This window comes from Catharus ustulatus, chromosome 29 (assembly GCF_009819885.2).
Source record: "Catharus ustulatus isolate bCatUst1 chromosome 29, bCatUst1.pri.v2, whole genome shotgun sequence".
NCBI classification, from domain to species: domain Eukaryota; kingdom Metazoa; phylum Chordata; class Aves; order Passeriformes; family Turdidae; genus Catharus; species Catharus ustulatus.
This window is the reverse complement of record NC_046249.1, coordinates 3,949,767-3,973,074: the sequence shown is the minus strand read 5'-3', so window position 1 is coordinate 3,973,074 and position 23,308 is coordinate 3,949,767. Positions and strand designations below refer to the sequence as shown.

The following is a 23,308-nucleotide window of genomic DNA, read 5'->3' as shown; positions in this document are numbered from 1 at the left end:
GGCTGGAAGTAGATAGAATCACAGAATGGTTTAGGTTGAAGGGACTTTTAAAGATCCTCTAATAGCTCTAGTGATTCTCTGCTCTATAAACTGCATAATCCTTTTTCAAAGTTATTCCTTTTCTCTCAGCACTCTCCAGATAACATTTTGTTTATTTTCAACAGCTTGATAACTTAACTGTGTGTTTCTTGATTTCTTGGCTGGAAAAAAAGAGTAGTCCTTCCCTACCCACCTTCTCCATGCTGCTTGTTAAATTATGAGTGCTAATTGCCTTCCACAAACAGGAGGAGAAGGTTTCTGAGCTCAAGGTGTGCAACAGGAAGAAGGGAATAATGCAGGTTCTGAATGGATAGTTGTGTGCCTGTCAGCACAAGGAGAGGGCAGGAAGGGAGTGACAGGGATAAATAAAGCTATTTTTTCTCTGCAATTCCTGTTTCAGCACCTCCCAGCACACCTGCAGCAGAGGTTGAGGTGTGTGTGACCTTCCTGAGGTTCTGGGTCCTGCACTCCATGGCTCCCCTGGGTCGGCTGCTCGTGTTCTACGTCAGGGAGAACGGAGAGGGGGTCACAGACAGCCTGCAGTTCTCTGTCAACTCCTCCTTTGAGAACCAGGTACAGGACAGGAAGGGCTGGTGTCTCATTGCAGGGCAGGAAGGGCTGGTGTCTCACTGCTCTCTGATTTTTGGGATAATCGCAGGATTTGATGGGATTTCCCTTCCCAGGTTGCCGTGGCGCTCTCGGCCAACGAGACCAGGCCTGGTGATGTTGTGAACATCAAGGTGAGAGCTGCCAAAGGAAGCTGTGTCTGCATTGCCACGGTGGACAAGAGTGTCTACCTGCTCAAGCCAGGCTTCCAGCTCACAGCCAGCCAGGTAGAGGCAGCTTCCAGCACCCGTGTCCTTTCCTCCCTCCTGTGATGCTCACCCAGCTGGAGGAAGCAGCCAAGCACAGCAGCCCATGCCCCTTCCCTGCAGGTGTTCCAGGAGCTTGCAGAGTATGATGTGTCTGATGCTTTTGGAGCCCCAAAGGAGGAAGGGCACTTCTGGTGGCCGGGCATGTCCTCCCGGAGACGCCGCAGGTCCTCCGTGTTCCCCTGGCACTGGGACATCACCAAGGACGCGCGCTTCGCCTTTACAGTAGGAAGAACCAGCTCCCTTCCCTTTCTGTGCTTTCCTCTTTCAGCTCCACAGGCCAGGGCTTTTCCCCACATCATTGCTGTTTCTCCAGGGTGGGTAGGATGGGAAGTAATTTTTGAGAGCAGAGCATGCTGTTCTAGCAAAGATATTTGAGAAACGTGGTTTGATTTTGGCCAGTCTTGGGAGGGCCAGTTGTCCTGCTGGGTGGGGGAATTCATGCTGGTGCTCTGGAGAATCAGACAGGGACCAGAAGGTTCCTCCAGGCATGGTGAGCTTGCAGAGTTCTGCACCACTCCAACAGGGAAGCAAGGTGGAATGTCAATCCTTCCTTTGGGACTGTCCTTTAGAAATCATTTCAATTTCTCTCCTGCCCTGGTTCTCCCAGCTTCTGTTGCCATCTGCATGAAAGACCTTTATATCCATGATCAGGTTACTACTGAAATGCTATATATTTATAGCTACTTGCTCTGTTTCCATGGTTAAACCTGGCCAGATTTTAAAAATCTGATTTCCTTTGATCTGTGCTGTGCATTTGAATCAAGTTGCAAGTTGAGCATTTAAAACGAAGTGGGTTTTTTAAAAAATATACTCATGCACTAATTCATTTCTTCATTGCTTTACATACTAACAGTGCAGGCTTTTAAGCTGAAAAAGTCATTTGTAGCTCCTAAGACATGCTGCTATTTCCATGAGCCTTTTGCTTTGCTTTTGTTTAAAATGGGGATTCCCTCATCTCTTTGAGAAGTTCTGCTTGTTTGCCTCTCTCTTCCTTCACACAGTAGTACAGCAGAGTCCATCCACCCTTTCAGGCTCTGCTCACATCCCTTTGCTTTCCACACCACTGCAGGTGTAACTCTGCTCCCTGAGACAAGGAGATGCCACGTGAAAGGCTGAGCTGTGAATGTTTGATATTCCTTACAGCATCCTCTCCTACTGCTCCTCTGAAATGCAGACTGGCCTGGAGAACCAGTGTCACAGCTTTGATCATTTTAATCCACATAACTGCTGAAAATGATGATGCTTGCTTCCTGCAGATCCCCCATCTCTTCATTCTTTGTCCTTCCTCTGATTTTAGCTAAATTGTTTTATTATGTTACCTTAAACCCCAGAGACTTTCACACATTCCCCCAATGCCTCAATCTCTCGATTACAAACTCTAAATCCTCATTTTTGTCCACTCTGCTTCTCCCTCTGGGGTCTGAGGGAGTTTTTGCTCTGCTGCAGCTTTGTTTTTGTCCTTACTGAGAGCTGTAAACTCTTGGGCTCATTTTTGGGGAGCTGGTGTGAATGCACACCTGGTGTGCAAGAACTGGGGGTGTGCAGAGAACAAAGCTCATTCTCCCCTGTGCTGGGAGCTGCTGTCTCTTATGAATGAGAGCATTTAGGGGACAGAGCTGGCAGCTTCCTCAGCAGCTCTGTGTGGACACTTTTCATTTTGCTTGGCATCCCTGGCAGGGCAGAGCTGGTGATGCCTGATGAGAGAGCTGCCTGCTCACTGCAGCACAGCACTCTGGAAACTGTCAGGAAGGGTGAAAAGCTGTAATGCTATATTCTAGAGGAAAAATGCATGTAATGATTTTGCCCAGTAATGTTAGATACTGATTTAAATGCATTTTCAAATACAAGAGATTTCTCATAAAGCCTCTGCCTATACACCTTCACATTAACAGTCATTTTTATAGAAAGCTTTAAAAAAAATCCTCAAGATTCAATTGAGATTTCCCCTGTAAATGTGGAATTAGGACTGAGGGATTATATTTTTAAAAATATAATTATTAAATAATTATTTTTCTTTATTACTTTTTATTTATTTCTTTTTTCCTTGCTGGTTTTTGTTTTGTGGTGTTGATTCTTCATTGTCTAGGAAACTGGCTTGGTGGTGATGACTGACATAGTCAGCCTGAACCACAGGCAGAATGGAGGGATGTACACAGATGAGGCTGTCCCAGCCTTCCAGCCACACACTGGCACCTTGGTGGCCACCATGCATTCCAAAGTAGCACCAAGGTAACCTTTGGGGTTTAGTATCTATTGTCTGTGATTCTTCTGGCTGGTTTTTTCTGTATTCTCAGCTGTTTTCTACCTGCATGCCCCCAGGTTTTGACAAGGCAATGATGGGGAAATTCTTTCAGTGGCTTGGTAGATATAAAAAAAAATTAAACTGACACTGCTTTGTTAAATTTAATTTAATTCTGGAAAAATGATATGTGCAAAGAGTCCTAAATGATCATTTTGAAGAATATTTCTTTGCAATTTGCTGTGATTTTCTTGCAAGCTACAGCTGTTTTTGCTGAGTCACTCATTGCTCATGACTTGGACCATTCAACTGGTGATGCAAATCCATAGAATGAGGGTCTGCATGAAGGAAAGGCTGTGAAGCTCCACAAGTGATGCTGCATCTTCCTCCTGCATCCTGAATTTCCTGGAAGCCTCTCTTAGCAGAGGAAGTTCTGGGGTTAGTTAAGAAATAGATAGCCAAGCACAACAAGTATAGAAAAGCTGATTTAAATTATTAAAGTATTAGAAATCAAGACAATTCAAAGATGGAGAAGGATACAGAGGAGTGATTGTAGTGACTGCTGTTGGAAGTGTTGGATTTGTTCCCCTTGATTCCATTCAAAAGAATTTGGATCACAAACCAATTTTATTTTAGATTACATTATTTCTGCTACCTTCAAAGGTTATCTTGCTTGCACTATTTTTTTAGATTCTTGTTTCTTTCTGCAGAGTGTGTGCACACAAAGGGATTGTTTCAAAAGACTGTAATTTGTGTTAGGAGTGATCACCATTCACTCCTTAATGAGCCTGCACCAGGCAGAGTTTTGGTCATGTGAGCCAGAGTCAGGTGATAACTCTGATTTATCAGTGACTGCTGAAAATATCTTGTGGAAAGAATCGACTTGCAAGGATTTATTTCTTGTTCTAGCAGAGCAGAGAAGAGGAAAAGAACCTTCTTCCCTGAGACGTGGATTTGGCACTGCCTCAATGTCAGGTATTGAATTTAATTCCCTTCAGCTACAGAAAACAAAACTTTAAAGTCTAATGAGTTACACTGGCATTTTGTAAATCTTTTTTTAAAATTATTTTTCCTCCTATGGTTGTTGTTTTTCTTCATTACCACTTCAATCTCTGCAATGTTTCCTCTGGTCCTGGAGGGTTTTCCCTTGCTCCATGTTGAACCTGCCAGTTGTGCCTGCATTGATTCTCTATTGATTGCTTTTCAAATTTCACAGAGCTCTTCTTTCTCTGTCATCTCCTGCCAGAACATCTCCCCCACACCTCAATCTGCTGCCTCATAAATCCTGGTTTCCTCTGGGTACAGCTGGAACTAAAAAAAAATAAAATTACTAAAGAGGTAACTAATCTGTCCCATAACAGCACATCTAGGATAATTTGAAGCAATTATTAAAAGGCTTCTCCAGGTTTGCAAGTAAACTTCATTCTCAATAAATGATGGTAAATTAAATTTGACAGGAACTTGGAGCAAGTGTATTCAAATCTGTTCAATTGAGCATGAAATATGCTTTGTAGAAATACACAAAGAATTCCAGAAGTGCCCGTTTGGGCCTCAGCAAGCTGGGGCAGTTAATTATAAGTGGGAGAGTGTGGAATAAAAAGTTGCAGATTGCATTTTCTCCACTCCATTTCATTAGAAACAACTGAGTTGGAGCATTCCTTAATTTCCACTCTCTTGAACAGGAAGAATTTATTTTTTTTCTTCTACCATTTATAATTAAATATACAATCCTTAAAAAAAAATGAAAGAGAGAAACAAAAGCCTAATGTCAACTTCCCAAACCAATTCTAAAAATTCCTAGAGCCTGGCTGGAGGGTCTAATGGCTGGAAATGAGTGTGTACTTTGGCCCTGTGCCCAGAAGAGTAAGTGCCCTCATGTGTGAAAATAATGTTAATGCTGGTTATGGGCTGAAATCCCAGTGGAAAGAACATCAGCTGCAACAAATTGTCCGGTTAAACAGGCTGGAATATTGCCAGCCCTGGAGCCAGGACACCCTCCCACCCTTCTGCCTGTTCCTCAGGCTGAGCATCAGTGCAGGCATCAGCTGCAGAGCTCCAGCCAGGTGAGGACCTAAGGGTTAGGGAACCAGTCTGCTTAAAAGGACTTAAAATAACTTCAACCTTTAAATAGGTTTAGATTGGATATTGGGAAGAAATTCTTCTCTGAGGGGGATGAAGCCCTGGCACAGGGTGCCCAGAGCAGCTGTGGCTGCCCCTGCATCCCTGAAGTGTTCAAGGCCAGGTTGGACAGGGCTTGGAGCAGCCTGGGACGGTGGGAGGTGTCCCTGCCATGGCAGGGGTGGGATGGGATGGGCTTTAAGACTCCTCCCAACACAAATCATTCCATGTTTCTATGATACAGGTGCATTTCTCAAAGCTTTTCCCTCTGGAGTTTGATCTGGGGGAACCACATTCACCACCCAGTGCTTGGAGTCTGAATGAACTTATAAAAAGCACAGTGATCTCCCCTTTGTCCTTGCAGGGCTCTTCCACTTTGTCCTTCCTGGGATCTCCCCTTGGTCCTTGCTGGGTTCTCCCCTTGGTCCTTGCAGGCTTCTCCACTCTTTCCTGCTGTGATCCTTTCCCTTTGTAACACAAACACAGAGATGAGTCCCTGATGAGCTGCCTGGCTCCTGACAGGAACAGCAGCTCCAGGCTCACTGGGAATTCATTTAGAGGAGCAGAGCAAAGGTGCTTCAGTGGTGCCTCAAGAGTGACAAACCTTATGTGAAGAGCAGTGAAGTGCAGCTCTTGGGTGTGTTCTGGGTGGGCATCAGGCACCTCTGCAGATGAGGACAGTATGTCATGCACAGCTGCCTCTGTAGACCTCCCATTCTCCTTTTCCATGCCCCCAAAAGCACACAGAGCTGGCAGCATGTGTGTCAGGCTCTGGGGAATAAAGAAGGACTCAAGAAAAAACAACCTTGGGGTGTACTCACAACTGCACCAATCATCCTGCCAGCTGAGCCATGAAACAGCTTTTGTTCTTGTGTTAGAGGAAATGTTTTCTGTTCCAGGCAGGGCCAAAGCTGCTTTGCAGGAGGGAAATAGCAAAGTCTGAAGAACAAAACTGAATTTCTATTATTATAAAACATGGAAGAGGATACCATTATACCCTATCATGCTATGCACAGGAAAACTAAATACTCAGAGATTTTTAATAATTAATTTCAATCCTCATTGAAAGAAAATGATAGGTTTGGAAATTTTCTAATCAGTCATTCTAAAACTAAGCAAACCAAAATGTTTCTGAAGCACAACAAGGAGTTGCTGAACTGGATGTTTAGAGAGTTCCTCATCTGTCCTTGCATTTGAGCAGAATTTGCAGTCTGGAATGGACACAGGGACAATGAGTTCCAACAAAAAACACTTTTATTTCTCTGGCTATTAAATAAATTATTGTTTTTATCCAAGACTTTGGTCTGGGGTTATTACTTGTCTTTCTTTTTACATTTTGGGGTTTGTTTCAGAGTTTTGTTTAGATTTTTTTTTTTTTACTTAGTGCAGATATTTGTCTCTAAGAAAAGTGACTTAGAAATGAGGCTGCAAATGAAGTTTTTAATCCAGGAAGAATTTGTGATTTGCAGAAGTAACTATTTGCTTTCTGCTGCTTATAAATATTGGCAGGTCTCAAAACTGATGGAAAATCTGGAACCTTTTGTAAAGTTCGTAGCAGATGATGCTATGTTATAAATCTATCTATCTATAAATCTGGATGGAATTCTCCAAACTGCTTGGGGACTTCATTAAAAATCATCTAATTAATGTGATCAACTCAATTTTTGTTCCTTTGGCAGTAACAGCTTGGGGGAAGCCCAGCTGCAGCTGGAGGTGCCTGACTCCATCACCACGTGGATCACTGAGGCTGTGGCTCTGTCTGAGGACAAGGGGCTGGGCATTGCCAGGCAGACAGAGCTGAAAACCTTCAAACCTTTCTTCATCGACTTCACCCTGCCCTACCACGTCATCCGGGGCGAGCAGACCAAGATCCCCCTCACTGTCTACAACTACCTGGCCGTGTGTGCAGAGGTAACAGCTCAGCCCTCACTCTGGGCTGTCACCAGGGCTGCTCAGTGAGCTGAGACCCACAGCAGAGAGGGTGCCAGGCTAACAGAGAGGTCAGCTCAGCAGAGATGCTCTGAGCAGATAAATATTGCTTTTCTCAGCTCAAATAAACATCACTTTATTTTGTTTGAGACACGTGTAGAAGGCTGAAGTGTTGCAGCACTTCAGAAAAGCAAGTGTTTTAAAAAACAGGGAAGGCAATTTGGAATCTTGTGCTGAACCACAAAGAAGAATTTCCTTCATAACCAGAAAGCTGCCAAAAATAGTTTATTTTGGAGGATTTTTTTTTCCCCAAGAGATTCCATCTCCCTTGATGTTTTCTTCTCACACTCCCCATCTTCCCAGCTCCAGCAGCATCTCCCAGAAATACTTGCAGAATTGCTGAGCTGAAAGTATTGCTCTCAGTCAAATCCATGGCTAGAACCTTTGAAGAATGAATAATCTGCATTCTGTGATTTTTATCAAGAATTCTGTGGGTTTCACATCATTCACTGATCATAGATCAGTTTGGCTTTGCAGCTGATATTTCCAATAAATGACATTTCCAAAACCTTCACAGGTCCACGTGAAGATTTCTGTCCCAAAAGGCATCAAGTTTGTTGGGCACCCTGGCAAGCACCACCTGACCAGGAAGAAGTGTGTGGCCCCTGGGGAAGCCAAACCCACCTCCATCGTTCTGTCCTTCAACGAGCTGGGCCTGAGCAACATCACTGGTACACAGAGCTTAAAACATCTTGGTGCTTGAGAGGGGTTTACAAGTGCTGCTTCTTATTCCTCTCTCAGGAGAAAATTCCTATCTCTCTATTGCCCCAGCTCTTTCATTCCACTTGCTGCCAGCTTGGCTTTTCAGCCTCATTCATTGCAGGAACAAATTCCCTGCCTGTGATGCACAGAATGTACAAACAAACATCAGGACGTTCTCTGGTCCTCAGATTTCCTGTTGTGATATTTGCTCATGCAAGGTTGGGCCTGTTCCATTTCCCTGAAGAGATCAGGGGAATTATTTAAACAAGAGAATAACAAATCCTGTGTAGATAATCCCAATAAAATCTGTGCAACACCCAAGACTAGGAAAGAGTTTCTCTGTTGCCCCATAATTGTTCAAATGTTGATTAGTTTTAGATGTGCTCACTCAGATGTGGATGAAGGGAATAAGAGAGGTAATTACAGCACTTGTTGCACTGTTAATCAGCTGTTTCTAATTAGTTAGGAAGATCCCTGGAAATTAAAGAGATCCAATCTCAAAATCTCTGCTGCTTTTCCCTTCTGTTTCTTAGCAAAAGCTTTTGCCTATGGTGGGACCAGCTGCTGTCAGGAGGGGATGCAGACCCTGAAGAGTGGCAAACACTCAGAGGACTCTCACATGGACAAAAGGAGCCCTGTGGGGGTGGATTATGTTCGCAGCAGTGTCATTATTGAGGTGAGAAAACACGAATTTATGACAATTCAGGAAAAAAGAGCTTGGGCAAATTGTGAAATCAAACGTGAATTGGTTTATAAAGATCCTCAATTTATGTGTGTTAGGGAGATTGGAAATAATCAGCTTTAGTGGTACTTGTACAGAAAGAGCCCATTTGAGCTGCTCTGGTGAATCTTCACTGTTCTGGAGAAAAAGCAATGGAAATTTTATGGGATAAGCTTGCCCTGTTAATCTAAGAAATATGACAAAATGGAATGTTGTCTGGCAGTGGTTAGCACTGCTCTAGCAACAGAACACAGTGCCATCACTTTTCTATAAAGGATATAAACCACTGCATAGCAGCAAAAATAATTTCTGTATTTTCCAAGTGAAACTGGAATCTGTTCTTGCTAATCCAAGCCCTGTGGTTTATGTGTGGATTTCTGTCTCTCTACAGCCAGAGGGACTGTCCAGAGAATACACCTACAGTGTGTTCTTCTGCCCAAATGGTAAGTTCATGATTTGAATGGAATATTTAGTTTGTTTGAATCAGTTTTAAAAAGAAGCATTTGGCTTCATCTTGTTAAAAAAAAAAAAAAAAATCTTTGTTTCCATTTCTCTGTGATTGATGAGTTATGCTGTGTAGGAAGAACTTGTAAATAGAGAGTCTTTCTTACCTGCCTGGCTAATTATGAATTTGCTTTAACTGCCCAAGTGATTTCTGGAAATGGCCATTAAATTCCTTTACTTTATGGAACAGTTTAAGTATTCAGCACTGTGGACAGTAACTGGGACTGTTCTTTATTTTCAGCTGGTGTTTTAGGATTCAGCTCTGGAATCAGTCTGTCCTTTCTGCCAGAGATTTGGATAGCTCAGAGTTGGCTCCAGGAGCTAAACAGAAATGCTTTTGACCACTAGATTAGAAACTGAAAAATCACTTGCTGAATTCATAAGAAATTCAGCAGAGCAGTTTGAAGGATTTTCTGCCTTGAAAGGGGTAAAAATAAAAGATGAGAAGAAACATCCATGTGTATTTTAATACTTTAAAAGAAACTGGGAAAAGCCCCCATGTACTTAGGAAAGTCTGTTTGAATTTCAGTTTTCAGCCAGGACTTATTTTTGATGTCTGTAAGCTGAGCTCTAATTCTTACAACATTCCCTTGTTTTTCTGACTAGAGAAAATACACATTTCCACCCCTAACAAGTATGAGTACCAGTACATGCAGAAGCCAGCCCAGATGAGCCACTTTGACATTGCAGTGAAGGCTCACAACGACGCTCACCTGGCCCTGTCCTCGGGCCCCCACGACATGGCAGAGATGACAGAGATCGTCATTGGGGGACAGCAGAACACCAAAACCTGGATCTCCATCAGCAAGATGGGAGAGCCAGTGGCCAGCAGGGACACACCTGGCATCCTCTCCTGGGATGAATTCCGCAGCTTCTGGATCAGCTGGAAAAATGGAGTTATCCAGGTACTGAATTCTGCTGTGGGATGGTCTTGAAGTCACTTTTTAAATGGTTTGAGCACACACAGAGCAGTTTTTCCATGGTGTAGAAGGTGGGAACTTGATTCCTGTTGCCTTTTCCCCCTGAGGCTGTTGTGATCACAACAAATCTGCTTTTACCACTGTTATGTTCTCAGCACCTCAGTCCTCAACATTTTTAGTGATGAGAGCCTTGAGAGCCAAACCTGTGGAATTCTCCTTGAACTTCCTTGGATTGTTCTGTGGGTGGGAAAGAGAGAGGCATTGCTGCTTCTGCAGTGCACCTCTGAGCTGGGAGGTGTCCCAGGCTGTGGCTCCACACGTGGGGGCTCCTGGAATTCCATGGTCTCTTGTCCCTTTCAGGTTGGCCACGGTACTCGGGTGCTAAACGAATCTATTATTGTGGAGTGGACAGTCCCCAAACAGCTTGAGGTGAAGTACATTGGCTTTTCCACAGGCTGGGGGTCAATGGGAGAGTTTAAAATTTGGAGAAAAGAAGAGACTGATGAAAATCACAATGAAGCATTTACTCTTGGAGTTCCCCACAACATAATTCCAGGATCAGAAAGAGCTACGGCTTCAATAATAGGTATCAAATATCAGGAGGTATCACTTAGGTACCCCTTATCAAATGTGAACAGATGCTCCAGCTGTTACTTCTGACCAGTAATGCACACCAGCTAAGATAGTCACAGGCACTTAAAAAGGTTTATTGCTGCTTAATTCTGGGGCAGATAATTCCTTGGGGTTTCTTTGTCGCTTGTTTGAAGCCTGTTTGGGTTGACAGTGGTTTAAAGGTGGTGCCACGTGAGGGGCTTTGCAGGGGCACTGTTACAGTTCATGGCATTTATTTCATTGGCATCTTCATCACAAATTGTGTTCTAAACTGGGAAGTCATGGATAATCAAAGGCTGAAGTGTGGAATTTCTTTAATCCCACAAGAGATTGAAGGGCTAAGATTGAACAGCTGAAGGACTTCCCACTTATGTCACAGTTTATTTAAGCTGGCTCTGGGGTAGCCAGGAGACATCAGTGCAGTCAGCTGGGGGTTAATCAGAAAACACCAGAAGGAAACCTGAATTGCCTGATGCTGACCATTTCCCCTCTTTCTCAAACAGGAGATGTGATGGGTCCTACTCTGAACAACCTGGACAACCTGCTGAGGTTGCCCTTTGGCTGTGGGGAGCAGAACATGATCCACTTTGCTCCCAATGTCTTTGTCCTGAAATACCTGCAGAAAACCAAGCAACTCAGCCATGAGGTGGAGGTTGAAGCCACTGATTACCTTGTTCAAGGTAACTCATTGCAATTAAATTCACAGGTGGAGAAAAGGCTTTGAATTTATAGTTTTGCTTTAAATGTCACTTTTCTAATCAAGAGTCTACTCTTGATGAGGATTCATCATTTCTTGCAGGATAATCTCCCAGTCTGACAGATTTTGATGGCAAGAGGTTTTCCCTTGATATGTATAACCTGTGTTTCTCTTCAGTAACTCCTAGTTCAGATATTTAGTGATCTATCTCTCTTTTTTCCCTTTGCTGATTTCTATGTTTAAATGTTTTAGAAAGTAAAGGAAAATGAAATTTAGTAAAAATCTATATATTTAGGGGGTTTTGCCTTATTCATTCACTGTCTTTTCAAACCTTAAGTCACTAGAATTATGGCTCTTTTCATAACTTTTTTTAAAATAGTAATTTCTTTGTAACAGTATACCAAAAATTAAAATTTAGTATCCAAAGTAGTTAAAAACCTTCATTACATGGTTCTATGTTATCACTCCTTTCAGTGTCCCTCTTTACTAAGCAGCTCAAACAACCTTTTTTTTTGTGTTTTTTTCCCCCACTGTTTTTCTCAGCATTTGTTTTGGGAAGAGCCACATGCAAAATAGTTTAATAACTAAGTGCAATTCTCAGGACAAGTAAGAATTCAGAGATCATTAAAAACAAGAGTGACCCAAAGGGACAAAGCTCTCTTGTGTATGAGTCAGACAATAGTCATGTCATGAAATCAGAGGTGACAGGGTTAGGTGGTTCTCCTCTGAAAATATAAATATAAAATGTAATATGTGAGATATTTCTTGTGTTCAGCAGCAAAAGCCCAGTGCTGCTTCCTCTGCCTGGCTCCAGATTTCACTTGTAATTTTCTGTGCTTGCTGGGAGCAGTGAGGCAAAGGGAATTTGTTAATGGCCCGAGTCAGTGTTTCCTTTGCAACATCATTTGCTTTTGTTTCTTTTTATGAATCTGCAAACCTTCCAGGTTTTTGGCTCCAAACTCTGTTTGCTAATTAACCCTTACAGAAGAAACCCCCAAGAGTTTTAAACCCTTCTGTGTTTACTGGAGCCCTGCCAAGTATAAGGTTTAGATGGGAAATGCTCACTCTAGAAGGCTTTTGTGATTTACCAAGCCAGAAAACTTCATCCCTTAATCATCCATCATGGAAAGTGCTGATACCCAACAATTCCTGTGTATTCCCTCTTTAAAAGTGGCCTGGGCTAAGCCAGTCAGTATTTTTTTATACTTTCCCACTGAAAAAAAGCAGGTGAGCAGGGGAAAAGTGGAGAGGGGAACCTGTCCAGGGAGCCCCAGCACCCAGAGGAGTGTTTGGAAAAGAGGAGGGTTCAGAAGAGCAAGCAAGGCATGAAGTCTGTGCCACTCCCAGCCAACAAGCAAAGGAGAATAACAGCAAGAGAAAGGAGCATAATTCAGCTCAAAATCACAGAATCACAGAATATCCTGAGTTGGAAGGGACCCACTGTGATCGTGGAGTGCAGCTCTGGCATGAATGGCCCATGCAGGGGTCAAACCCACAGCCTTGGCAGTACTGGCACCATGAACACTCAAAAAGAAAAGAGCAGAAACAATGAGAGGAGTGATATAAAATATAAGGACTGAATGTGTCCATTTACACACTGGAGATGAACACTGAGGAGCTGTTTAAGCAGAAAGTGCTCAGCAGTAAATCATACCTGAGAGCTGCAGGAGGGAAAAAGAAATTTAATTTAATTTAACCCCTATTTTTTGGATGAAGAAAAAACCAATATTATTACTTGGGATTTCTGCCAGGTATTTGTACCTATCCCACCACCCCCAGACAAAGATCTGGTGACTACAAGAGCATCATCAATCTCTAGGTCTTCATTCCTCCCATTTTCAGGCCATTCCCTGTGAGCACTGGGGGGCTGCAGAGCAACTGGGAAATGTGGGAGTCATGGACAACCCCTCCTCAGGGATGAGGAGCTGCCTGTATCTGCAGAGGTCAGCAGAGAAACTTCACCTCTGCAAATGAAACAAAAATCCACTACCATAAAAACATCATGGGGGGTGGAACAAACACCTCCTCAGCAGGGATTAAATGTCTTGTGACACAATCTTCTTGCAGATTGGACTTTTCCTTATCAGAAATGTCCATCCTGGAGGGTTTGACTCCAGTGGGTGTTTAGAGCTTGATCCAGGTGTGCATTGTGTATCCATCCACGTGGGGGCTTTGTCAGGATGGGCATGGTTGTAGACAAACAGGTTTGAGAACAAATAATTTTCCTAGTAGAAAGAACATTTCTACTCTTTTTTCATTTTCAACCTCAGAAGACATTCTAGGAGAGAGTTCTTATCTTCAGCATTCACCTTGTTAATGATGATGTGTGAGAGAAGCCCTGGGACAGCCCTTGCAGCTGGGAGGTGTTCACATGCCCTGAGACCACAGCTGTTGTTTTTATGTTACGTGAAGTTGTTCCAAGCAACAGCTTTGGGAAAAGGCTGAATCCAGCTGTAATGTCACAGGCAAGACCTTTGCATTTGTAAATTGAAGTAAAATGGAAGGAGAGTGGCTGTATGCTGAAGTAAAAACCTTTTCATAGTGCATTTTTTTCAGAGAAGAATCAGATTTGTAGCATTTCCAGTGTCCAAAAAGGCAGGAGCTGCAGTGTCCCAGATGTTATCCTGAGCAGATTTCTGGATAAATTGCACACAGAGCTGGCTCTCACTCACAGCAGAATAAGAAGCTGCCTCAGGCAGCAGAATCCTTTACACATGTTCCAGATGTTCTGAGTCTTCATTCACTTTAAATACTCGTATTTCTCTGTGTGAGGAGATTTTGGACTCCCCCAATTCTTTTGTGACTTGCAGGCTACCAGCGCCAGCTGACCTACAAGAGGCAGGATGGCTCCTACAGTGCTTTTGGGGAGAGGGACTCATCAGGGAGCATGTGGTGAGTGGCTATTTAAAACTGAGTGAGAAAAGTGCTAAGTGTTTGCTAAACGGGAGAAACACACAATTGGCTGGGAAAGAGGAGTGATTTTCCAGCTTCTCTTGTGGTATCACACTCAGTGGAGAACAGAAATAATGCAATAATATTCAGTGACTCCAGAATTGCTGTGCGGTGCTGCAGAGTGCTCTGACTGTATTAGGTGATGTGTTGTAGGTGATTCAGGACTCAGAAGCAGTTAAGAGAGTTGACTCTGTTATTTAGTGCAGGTTTCAGGCACAGAGCTGTAGTTAAAGATCATATCTGCACCTGGAGTAGCAATCATGGGGTATTTAAGCACCTAATTCCATAGGGAATGGAGTTTCACCTGAAGCAGGTACAGGGAAGTGTGCTGTCTCTGCAAGTGCCAGAGGCTTCTGTCAGGGCAGGTAAAACCCCACCAAAACCAACTCAAAACCCCTCAAAGACATCCTTGCACCATGTGCTTTCCATCCCTCCTGGATGGAACAGGACGAGTTTGTGCTCTGGGAATAAAAAACCCTTTGGGTCACACAACAGGAGAGGCAGAGCTGTGTCCCTGCAGGGTCACTGCTGTCCCCAGGAGCCTGGGAGGTTTGTGTGACACCAGTCCCAAGTGCCCTGGAGATCCTGGGCTCCATCCCTCAGCTCCATCTGCTCAGCTGTGGTTGGGTTTTCCCTGATTTTCCTCCCCAGCTCAGGGGAGCTCTCTCCCCCTGGGACTGGGAACTTTCCTCTCAGCCCCAGCATCTCCCAGTCCCTGGATGTGAAATGCGGTGACACAGAATTACTCAACACTCCAAAAATCCCCTGCCAGGCAGCAGTGTTTGCTACCCTCCCATTCCTCAGGGGCTTGTAAATGCAATGACTCAATCCCCCGAAGCTGGCCAGTGCTCACACTTGTTGTCAGAGGTTTAGAATTCCAAAATCACTTCTGGTGCTTTCTTAAGTCTTAATTCTGTATAAAGTGTAACACAGCTTCAGGCTTGAGGAAAGGATATGGATTTCTTATGAGAAATATATTGATTCTTAATTTTAAAATATTGAATCTTAACTTAAAAACTGTAATAATTTAGGATAAAAAGAACTATATTTCAGAGTGTGCCATAATTACAACAAATACATCTCTGAGTTCTACTTTTCAGTTTAGTTTGTTGAGCTTTGATCCTTTTCTTTTCCAAAGCCTGGACAATGTTCAGGTTCTTTTATGTCCTATGACAGTTTTAACAACAATATTCAGTGTTTCCCAACGAGAGTTTTTTCAACTTGTGCTTTCTAAGAATATAGTTTGTTTTCCTCACAGGTACTTTATTCTAAACTTATTTTCTCAGTAAAGATGGTTAATTCATTTTTACAGGCTAACAGCTTTTGTGCTCAAGTCCTTTGCTCAGTCTCGTGGGTTTATTTTCATTGACCCCAAAGAACTCACAGCTGCCAAAGACTGGATCATCCAGCACCAGAAGGAAGATGGTTCTTTCCCTGCTATGGGCAGGATTCTAAACAAGGACATTCAGGTAAAAACCACACAGGATCAACTTGCAGCAAGAACATATTTAAAGTTATTATCAGAGCATGAATGATCAGTCTGAATATGAATTTTGCACTTGAGAGGCTGGATTGCTGCAGGGAGAACCAGGGGAATTCAATTTAAAAAGGTCTGTCAGGATTTGTCTTTGGGGTGTCCCCAGAGGATGGAAAGCAAGGTGTGAAGTCTTACAAAATACTGCATTATTACAAAATAATAAATGAAATGAAATGTGTCCTCAGGCCAGGGACAGCTGGGTCCTGGCTCCAACCAGTGTGGGCTTGGATTCTTAAACATTGTACTCCTTGTGTGCAAGGAAAAGAAATTTGGTGAAGCTTCAGCTTCTCCTCTAGTTCTAATACATCCTTTTTAGTACCTCTTTTTTTCCTCCAGTGTCCTTTTGTCTAGTTTTTCATCCAGTGGTTTGTGTTGTTTGCCCTTCCAGGGTGGGATCCATGGGAAGATCTCCCTGACAGCTTATGTGGTTGCATCTCTTCTGGAAACAGGTGTCACTTCTGAGGTAACAAAAGCTCAGTTAAAACAGCTCCAAAAATTCTCTCTATTCTTTTGTTTTGTTTTGGGGTGGTTTTTTTTGTTTTTTGGTTAAAAACTTCATTTTGCTGCTGTGTGCCTTCAGAGGTTCTGTGCTCTCTAGAATGACTGACAGCATCCAGGGAAGAGGGGCTGCTGGAAAGCCTTGGGATTATTCTGAAGTTAAGGAATCTGTTCTGAAATTGTTCTAGGTGGTCTCCCACCCTTCAGCCATCAGCTCATGATTATTCCACCAGAGCAAAACACTTCCCTGCAGCCCCATCCCTCAACCTCTCCAAGAAATTACTGCAAAAAGAGTTTTCTGCCTCTTAGCTTCAAGCTGTGAGTGCAGCCTGTGCAGATCCTGGTCTCCTGCCTGTAGAGACTCAGAAATCCTGGCTTGGTGCTAAAAGCAGTTTAACTTGAGGATCCAGAGAGCTCTTGTGGTCTGGCTTGGCTGCAGTGGCCAAAATGCTACTGCTGTTAGATTCCAGTGCCTTTGGAGAGCTGAGCTCCTGCAATGTGCTGGGCTGAGGGCTCTGGAGAAAAATGTTTCTGTTCTTTGCAATGAGACAGAGCAGGAACGCTGCAAAAAAGAGAAGCAGCTGTGTAGGAATGGCAAATTCCAGTGGGAAAAAAACCCCAAACTTCCAGTACAACTGGTGTTTTAGGGATTCCTCCTTAAAACTCCTGGTAAAACAGTGCTCCTGCTCTCTGTGTTTGTGTCAGCATGCAGCTCACTAGAATGGAGATGTTAAATAAGATTATAGTGACACATTTCCACCAACTAGGGCTGGGAAGATGTTCCCTTGCTCTTCAGCCAAGGGAGAGGGCAGTGCTGGCTGTGCACAGGCAGAACTGCTGCAAGATGAAAAGAGGAGGGTTGGTGGAGGTTGCAGCACCTCCTGGTGATCTCCTCTCACACAAAAGGGTCCTTTCAGGCACAACCCCGTGGGTTTGTGGAGGTGTCAGAACAGCCAGTGCCCATTCAGGAACTCTGACAACCTCAGCACTCCTCGTCCATCCCTGTGGAGCCTGAGTGAGGCCAGGCTGCTGTTGCAGGCAGATGCCCCCTCACCCCCTGTCCTTGTTGGAGTGGAAGGCTTTTCAACCCTATTAAAAATTCAGAAAAGCCTGCAGAGCTCACAGAGTAACTTCCTGCCTCCCTGTCAGCAGTGTCCCCCTCTGAGCAGTGATGTGATGCTCTCTCTGGGCTGCTGAGTGTCAAGGCAGCCCCAGCAGGGCAGTTTCTGTGCATTCTAATGGTTTTCCTAGAGGAGATTTGTGAGTTTTCCTAATGATCTTAGCTAGGAAATGAGGAAGGGGAAGGTTAGTGCCACAGGGAAATCAAAGGAAACCAAATTACATCAAGTCCAATTAAATTGTTTCTATAAATTATCAGAGCCACGTTCCTGCATGGTGAGGTCATTGGGGGAGTTAATAAAACATGTTTGTTGGCTGCAGGGACCCCTGGGAACCTTGGCCTTTATTATCCTCTGGCGTCTGCCAGACGCTCCAGAGTGTCAGGAACACAATCAAACCTCCAGTACAGAACTCACCCCTGCCTGTTCATCTGCTGCCTTGCAGGGGCACTGAATTTCTTCAGCTTTAGGGGGGAAAAAGTGTGTCTCAAAGTGTTAGCCTAAATCATTCTTGCTCTGCTGTTTGCACCTACTTTTTTGAATTTTTGATGCATGGCTTTTCTTAGGGAAAGGAAAGTGTCAATGCCATTCTGCAGAGAGAAAAATGTATCTTTGGAGTTTATTGTGTGTGGTTTTGTTGTTTTTGTTTGGATTTTGTTGCTTTTTTGTTTGGTGGTTGGTTTTTTTTAATGGCACAATGTCATGAGTAATAAATCAATTCTAACTTCAGAGAGTGGTACATCTGTCTGGGCTCTTTCCCCTGTATTGTAGGAAGAAAGAACAGCTGTTGACAAAGCAAAACACTTCCTGGAGTCCAACCTGTACTCAGCAGAAGATCCCTACACCACTGCCCTGAGTGCCTACGCCCTGACCCTGCTGCACAGCCCCTCTGCGGCCACCACGCTGCGCAGGATGAACAGCATGGCCATCACCCAAGGTAGGAGCTCAGGATAAATCCAGGATGAGCAGCATGGCCATCACCCAAGGTAGGAGCTCAGAGTGAACAGCATGGCCAATCACCCAAGGTAGGAGCTCAGAGTGAACAGCATGGCCAATCACCCAAGGTAGGAGCTCAGGATGGACAGCATGGCCATGACCCAAGGTAGGAGTTCAGAGTGAACAGCACGGCCATCACCCAAGGTAGGAGCTCAGGATAAATCCAGGATGGACAGCATGGCCATCACCCAAGGTAGGAGCTGCAGGATGAATCCAGGATGGACAGCATGCCCATCACCCAAGGCAGGAGTTCCAGAATGAATCCAGGATGAACAACATGGCCATCACCCAAGGTAGGAGCTCAAGATAAATCCAGGATGAGCAGCATGGCCATCACCCAAGGTAGGATCTCAGGATAAATCCAGGATGGACAGCATGGCCATCACCCAAGGTAGGAGTTCCAGGATAAATCCAGGATAGCAGCATGGCCATCACCCAAGGTAGGAGCTCAGGATAAATCCAGGATGAGCAGCATGGCCATCACCCAAGGTAGGAGCTCAGGGTGAACAGCACGGCCATCACCCAAGGCAGGAGCTCAGGGTGAACAGCATGGCCATCACCCAAGGTAGGAGCTCAGGATAAATCCAGAATGGACAGCATGGCCATCACCCAAGGTAGGAGCTCAGGGTGAATCCAGGATGAACAGCATGGTCATCACCCAAGGCTGGAGCTCCAGCCTGGGCTCTGCCCTCACAGGAACAGCCAAGCAAAGCCTGAAGCTGCGTTTGAGCTGCTGGGGAGGATGGGCCCTGGGGGATGAGGGATTCCTCATAGCACCCTTTCGGTTTGTGAGGTGAGGGTGCCTCCTGATTCTCTTTGGAGTGGGCTCCATGTTGCAGCTGATGCTGCAACTGCAGCAGAATCCCAGAATATCCTGAATTGCAAGGGACCAACTCCTAAGTGAATGGCCCCCACAGAGATCAGAGCCACAGCCTTGGTGTTCAGCAGCACTGTTCTCTAAGCAGTGGAATGATTTCAGAGGTTCAGGTGTTCAGAGGCTCTGCAGTGCTCTCCTTGCAGTGGCAGAGTTTGCCCTGTAACACCTCACATCCCCTGATGGTGTATTTCTATCCAAAAACCCAAGAATTGCCCAATTTGTCACATTGAATTATTTTTGTCATTCCAAAGGGAGCCTCTTGCCCAGGGACTGGATGTCCAAAAGGAGGGACGGTGCAGCTCAGGGCACAGAGCCAATGCAGAAGTGGAATTTGACTCTTCCCATGCACAGAGGCTCAGCTGCACTCCTAGAACTCTGTAGGAGTTATAATAACTCTAATAACACCCATGTCCCTCTTCTTCCAGATGGCTTCACTCACTGGAGCCTCACAGGAACCCTTGTCACTGATGAAGACACCTTCATGGGATTTAATGATGGGCTCTCTCAATCAGGTAATTTGGAACAGTGCAAAGGCAAAGAAAAGGGAAGGGGCTGCCACACAACCTGCATGTATTGCAGTGACTTGTTTATAAAATAGAAAGTATTCTAAAATTGTCACTCAAGGCAGGGTCCAGAGAAAAGAGCTCAGGGAAGGCAGGTAACATTATGCTGAAAGAATAAACAAGAGACAGGGCAAGATGTGCTCCAGACAGGACAGGTTTTTCAGTCCCAGCTGTCTCATCAACTTTCACTCCAGTTTTATAAAAACAGAATCCCAGGTGGCTTTTACCCTTCTGTCAGGGAGTAATAATTCAAAATGGAAACCTGAGGGAATTCAAATATATTTAATTTTAGAGCTATTTATCTTTGTGTTTTCAAATGGACCTAAGGATTGTATCACTGGTCACTGACACTTCAGCTGATTTTTCTAGACTTGGGCTGTCAAAGCCACAGAAACAGTGAATGACTGTAATTTTCAAACCACTTAAAGCCATTGACTCTTTGGATATGATGTAGGTGCAGCAAAGTTCAAGAAGGATCTGATTGAGTATTGTATGAAAATCTCCAGGGCAGGACAAGAGTGTGGGCAGCAGCAGAGTAGAACTGGAGCGGGGGAGGAATTACTTGTGGGATACAGTCAATAGAATGAGTTTATTTATTGTGTGAATATCTCTGTTATGAAGGGAGGCTTATGTTGAAAGCTGAGTTATCTTAGGGAGGTGAAGCACCTTGGGTGCAGATATTTTAACTTCCCTTTTCCTGTGTTTACTTCTACAGAATTATTTTTCAGTTAATAAATACTCATAGAACTATCTCCAGACATGCTTGGATTCTCACTTCTAGGTGATTTTTTTTTTAATTCATCCCTCTTTCAGTTGTTTCTGCAGAAGTGGAAATGACATCCTATGCCCTTCTGACCTACACACTCCTGGGAGATGTGGCCTCTGCACTCCCTGTAGTCAAGTGGCTCTCACAGCAGAGGAATGCACTGGGAGGATTCTCATCTACTCAGGTGAGCTGCCTCTGGAAAAGGAAGCTGGGATGCATGCATTGTCAATTGATTCAGGAATTCAGGTTTCCATCTTCCTGGCAGAAATTGTTTGTGTTCTGGTAAGAAGAAAAATTCCCCAGTGCTCTTTACTGCTTCCTCCTTGGACTGGTAATTTGAAAGGAACCCAGACTTTGTCCTCACAGGTGCCTTTGATAGGAAAAGTGAGCTAAACCTGATGTTTCTTTTGCCATGTGAATTAATGAGGAAGATTCTGCCAGCTGGAGCTGAGCAGAGCTGTTTGGAAGTTTGCTGTGCTCCTGTATTCTTCACTATTCTGATTTTTCCTTCCCTCCTCTTCCCAGGACACCTGTGTGGCCCTGCAGGCTCTGGCTGAATATGCCATCCTTTCTTATGTTGGAGGAGTCAACCTGACCATTTCCTTGGCTTCTACTAACCTGGACTACCAGGAGACCTTTGAGCTTAACAAGATGAATAAGAAAGTCCTTCAGACTGCAGTGGTAGGTGGTTCTGTGCAGGCAGATTTTTAAAGCAATCCATGTGAGCTGGGCTCTGAATGAGGGCTTGGATCAGGGATGGTAAAAGCACAAGTTAAGCACTGAGACCTGTGGGACTTTCTGTGGGTTTGTGGCTGGATTCTGCTGTGAAGGAGGCAGCACTCCTGATTGAAGGCTTTTTTCACCATAACCAGTGCCTGATGTTTATTTTGTGCTGCTGTTTGTCTCTGCCATTGTAAGTGCAGGTGGTGAAGAGACTAAGCCACACTCACTTAACTTCTGCAGTGTCCTTTATAAAGGCATTTTGTACAGAACAGAGCTAAATTTAATATTCATTTCCATTCTGAGTGCCATGTCTTGTGTGTGTCTCACCTGTGTGTTCTCCCCAGATCCCCAGTATTCCAACAGGGCTGTTTGTGAGTGCCAAAGGTGAAGGCTGCTGTCTGATGCAGGTAAGGTTGTCATGGGGCTGGAGGAAGCATGGCAGCAGATGATCTCTAACCTCACAGCCTGTTTGCTGCTTTTGTAATCCCTCTGTGCTGCGAGGAAGGACTTAACACTTGGAATTTCTCTCAAAACAGTTCTGTAATGTGGTGTTAGAACCCTTCCTTTACATAGGAAAGAATTCTATAATATGGTGTTATAGAACCCTTGCTTTACATAGGAAATAATTCTATAACATGGTGTTATAGAACCCTTCCTTTACACAGGAAAGAATTCTATAACATGGTGTTATAGAACCCTTCCTTTACACAGGAAAGAATTCTATAACATGGTGTTATAGAACCCTTCCTTTACATAGGAAAGAATTCTATAACATAGTGTTATAGAACACTTCCTTTACATAGGAAATAATTCTATAGCATGGTGTTATAGAACCCTTGCTTTACATAGGAAATAATTCTGTAACATGGTGTTATAATTTAGGGAGTGAATGTGACTGTACCAGATCTGGTAGAGCTTATATAGAGACATAACTGTGTGGTAAAGCCTCTGTTGTGCCTGTGCCTGCCATTCCCCCTCTCTGAAGAGATCTTGTGTCTGTGCTGGTCCTTAAGGGACATTTGGAGACATTTTAAAATCTTTGAGCTGTGATGAACCACCCTGACGTGTTTTGCTTCTCCCTGTCCTGCTGCAGATCGATGTCACTTACAATGTACCCGATCCTATTGCCAAGCCAGCCTTCCAGCTGCTGGTGAACCTGAAGGAGCCCAAGGCAGAGCAGCAGCTGCAGGCGCCGGCCCCGCTGCGCTCGGGCGCTGCCCCCCAGAGCCGCGCAGCCCTGCACAGGGACAGGGCCCTGGGGGACGACGAGGACCCGGCCTCGGACCACGACCACCGCGAGTACAAAGTCATCCTGGAGACCTGCACCAGGTAGGGTGGGGATGTGGATTCCTCCAAAGTCATCTTCCCCTGGAACTTGCTATAATAGATAAGGTATCCTAGATATCAAGGTTGAGCCAAATTCCTTAAGAATTTGGTCACACTCCTAACATTTTGGAAGAGAATTGGTTAGAAATTAGTCTGTGTAATTGGTCAGTTCACCTTTGGAACTTCTCACTTAGATTGGATGCTGTTCTTTGTATAAACTTTCATTGGTTGTAGTTTGGATCCTCCCTGAACCTATAAATATAGCTGTCTGCCCTTTGTTCTCAGAGATCCCTGCTTGACCACCCTCCCCATGAAATAAAGACTCTTGTGGAACTCGTCAAGTAAGGCCTCCGGTTTTTCTCTACTGGCTAAATGTGAGCTTTTCTGAGAGACTGCTATATGTTAGCACTCTCTGGTCCTGGTAAATACCACCAGGGACCAAAAAAGAAAAGCCACAGTAGGGAATGCTCCCTGCTCCCCACAGAATGCTGGGTTTGCTGATCAGCCCCTCTGTGCCAGCAGAACACCGAGCTCTC

At 44.3% G+C, this 23,308-nt stretch overlaps 1 protein-coding gene across 4 annotated transcripts in view; it reads left to right on the top strand.

Moving 5' to 3' along the window:
• The window catches only part of CPAMD8 (C3 and PZP like alpha-2-macroglobulin domain containing 8), a 54,771-nt gene that overhangs the window by 12,236 nt on the left and 19,227 nt on the right, over positions 1-23,308 (top strand). For 2 of the 4 annotated variants that reach the window (XM_042780050.1, XM_033082415.1), the window contains exons 15-35: positions 440-612; positions 723-872; positions 975-1,136; positions 3,001-3,143; positions 4,066-4,128; positions 6,951-7,182; positions 7,778-7,931; positions 8,496-8,638; positions 9,075-9,126; positions 9,794-10,092; positions 10,468-10,693; positions 11,223-11,399; positions 14,227-14,308; positions 15,681-15,837; positions 16,294-16,368; positions 18,293-18,458; positions 19,820-19,906; positions 20,771-20,907; positions 21,249-21,404; positions 21,791-21,853; positions 22,540-22,775. In XM_042780050.1, the coding sequence (XP_042635984.1) occupies positions 440-612; positions 723-872; positions 975-1,136; positions 3,001-3,143; positions 4,066-4,128; positions 6,951-7,182; positions 7,778-7,931; positions 8,496-8,638; positions 9,075-9,126; positions 9,794-10,092; positions 10,468-10,693; positions 11,223-11,399; positions 14,227-14,308; positions 15,681-15,837; positions 16,294-16,368; positions 18,293-18,458; positions 19,820-19,906; positions 20,771-20,907; positions 21,249-21,404; positions 21,791-21,853; positions 22,540-22,775 (3,133 nt within the window). Of the gene's footprint in view, positions 1-439; positions 613-722; positions 873-974; positions 1,137-3,000; positions 3,144-4,062; positions 4,129-6,950; positions 7,183-7,777; positions 7,932-8,495; positions 8,639-9,074; positions 9,127-9,793; positions 10,093-10,467; positions 10,694-11,222; positions 11,400-14,226; positions 14,309-15,680; positions 15,838-16,293; positions 16,369-18,292; positions 18,459-19,819; positions 19,907-20,770; positions 20,908-21,248; positions 21,405-21,790; positions 21,854-22,539; positions 22,776-23,308 lie in introns of all 4 variants that reach the window. The other 2 variants (XM_033082416.1, XM_033082414.1) reach the window with 1 other exon arrangement.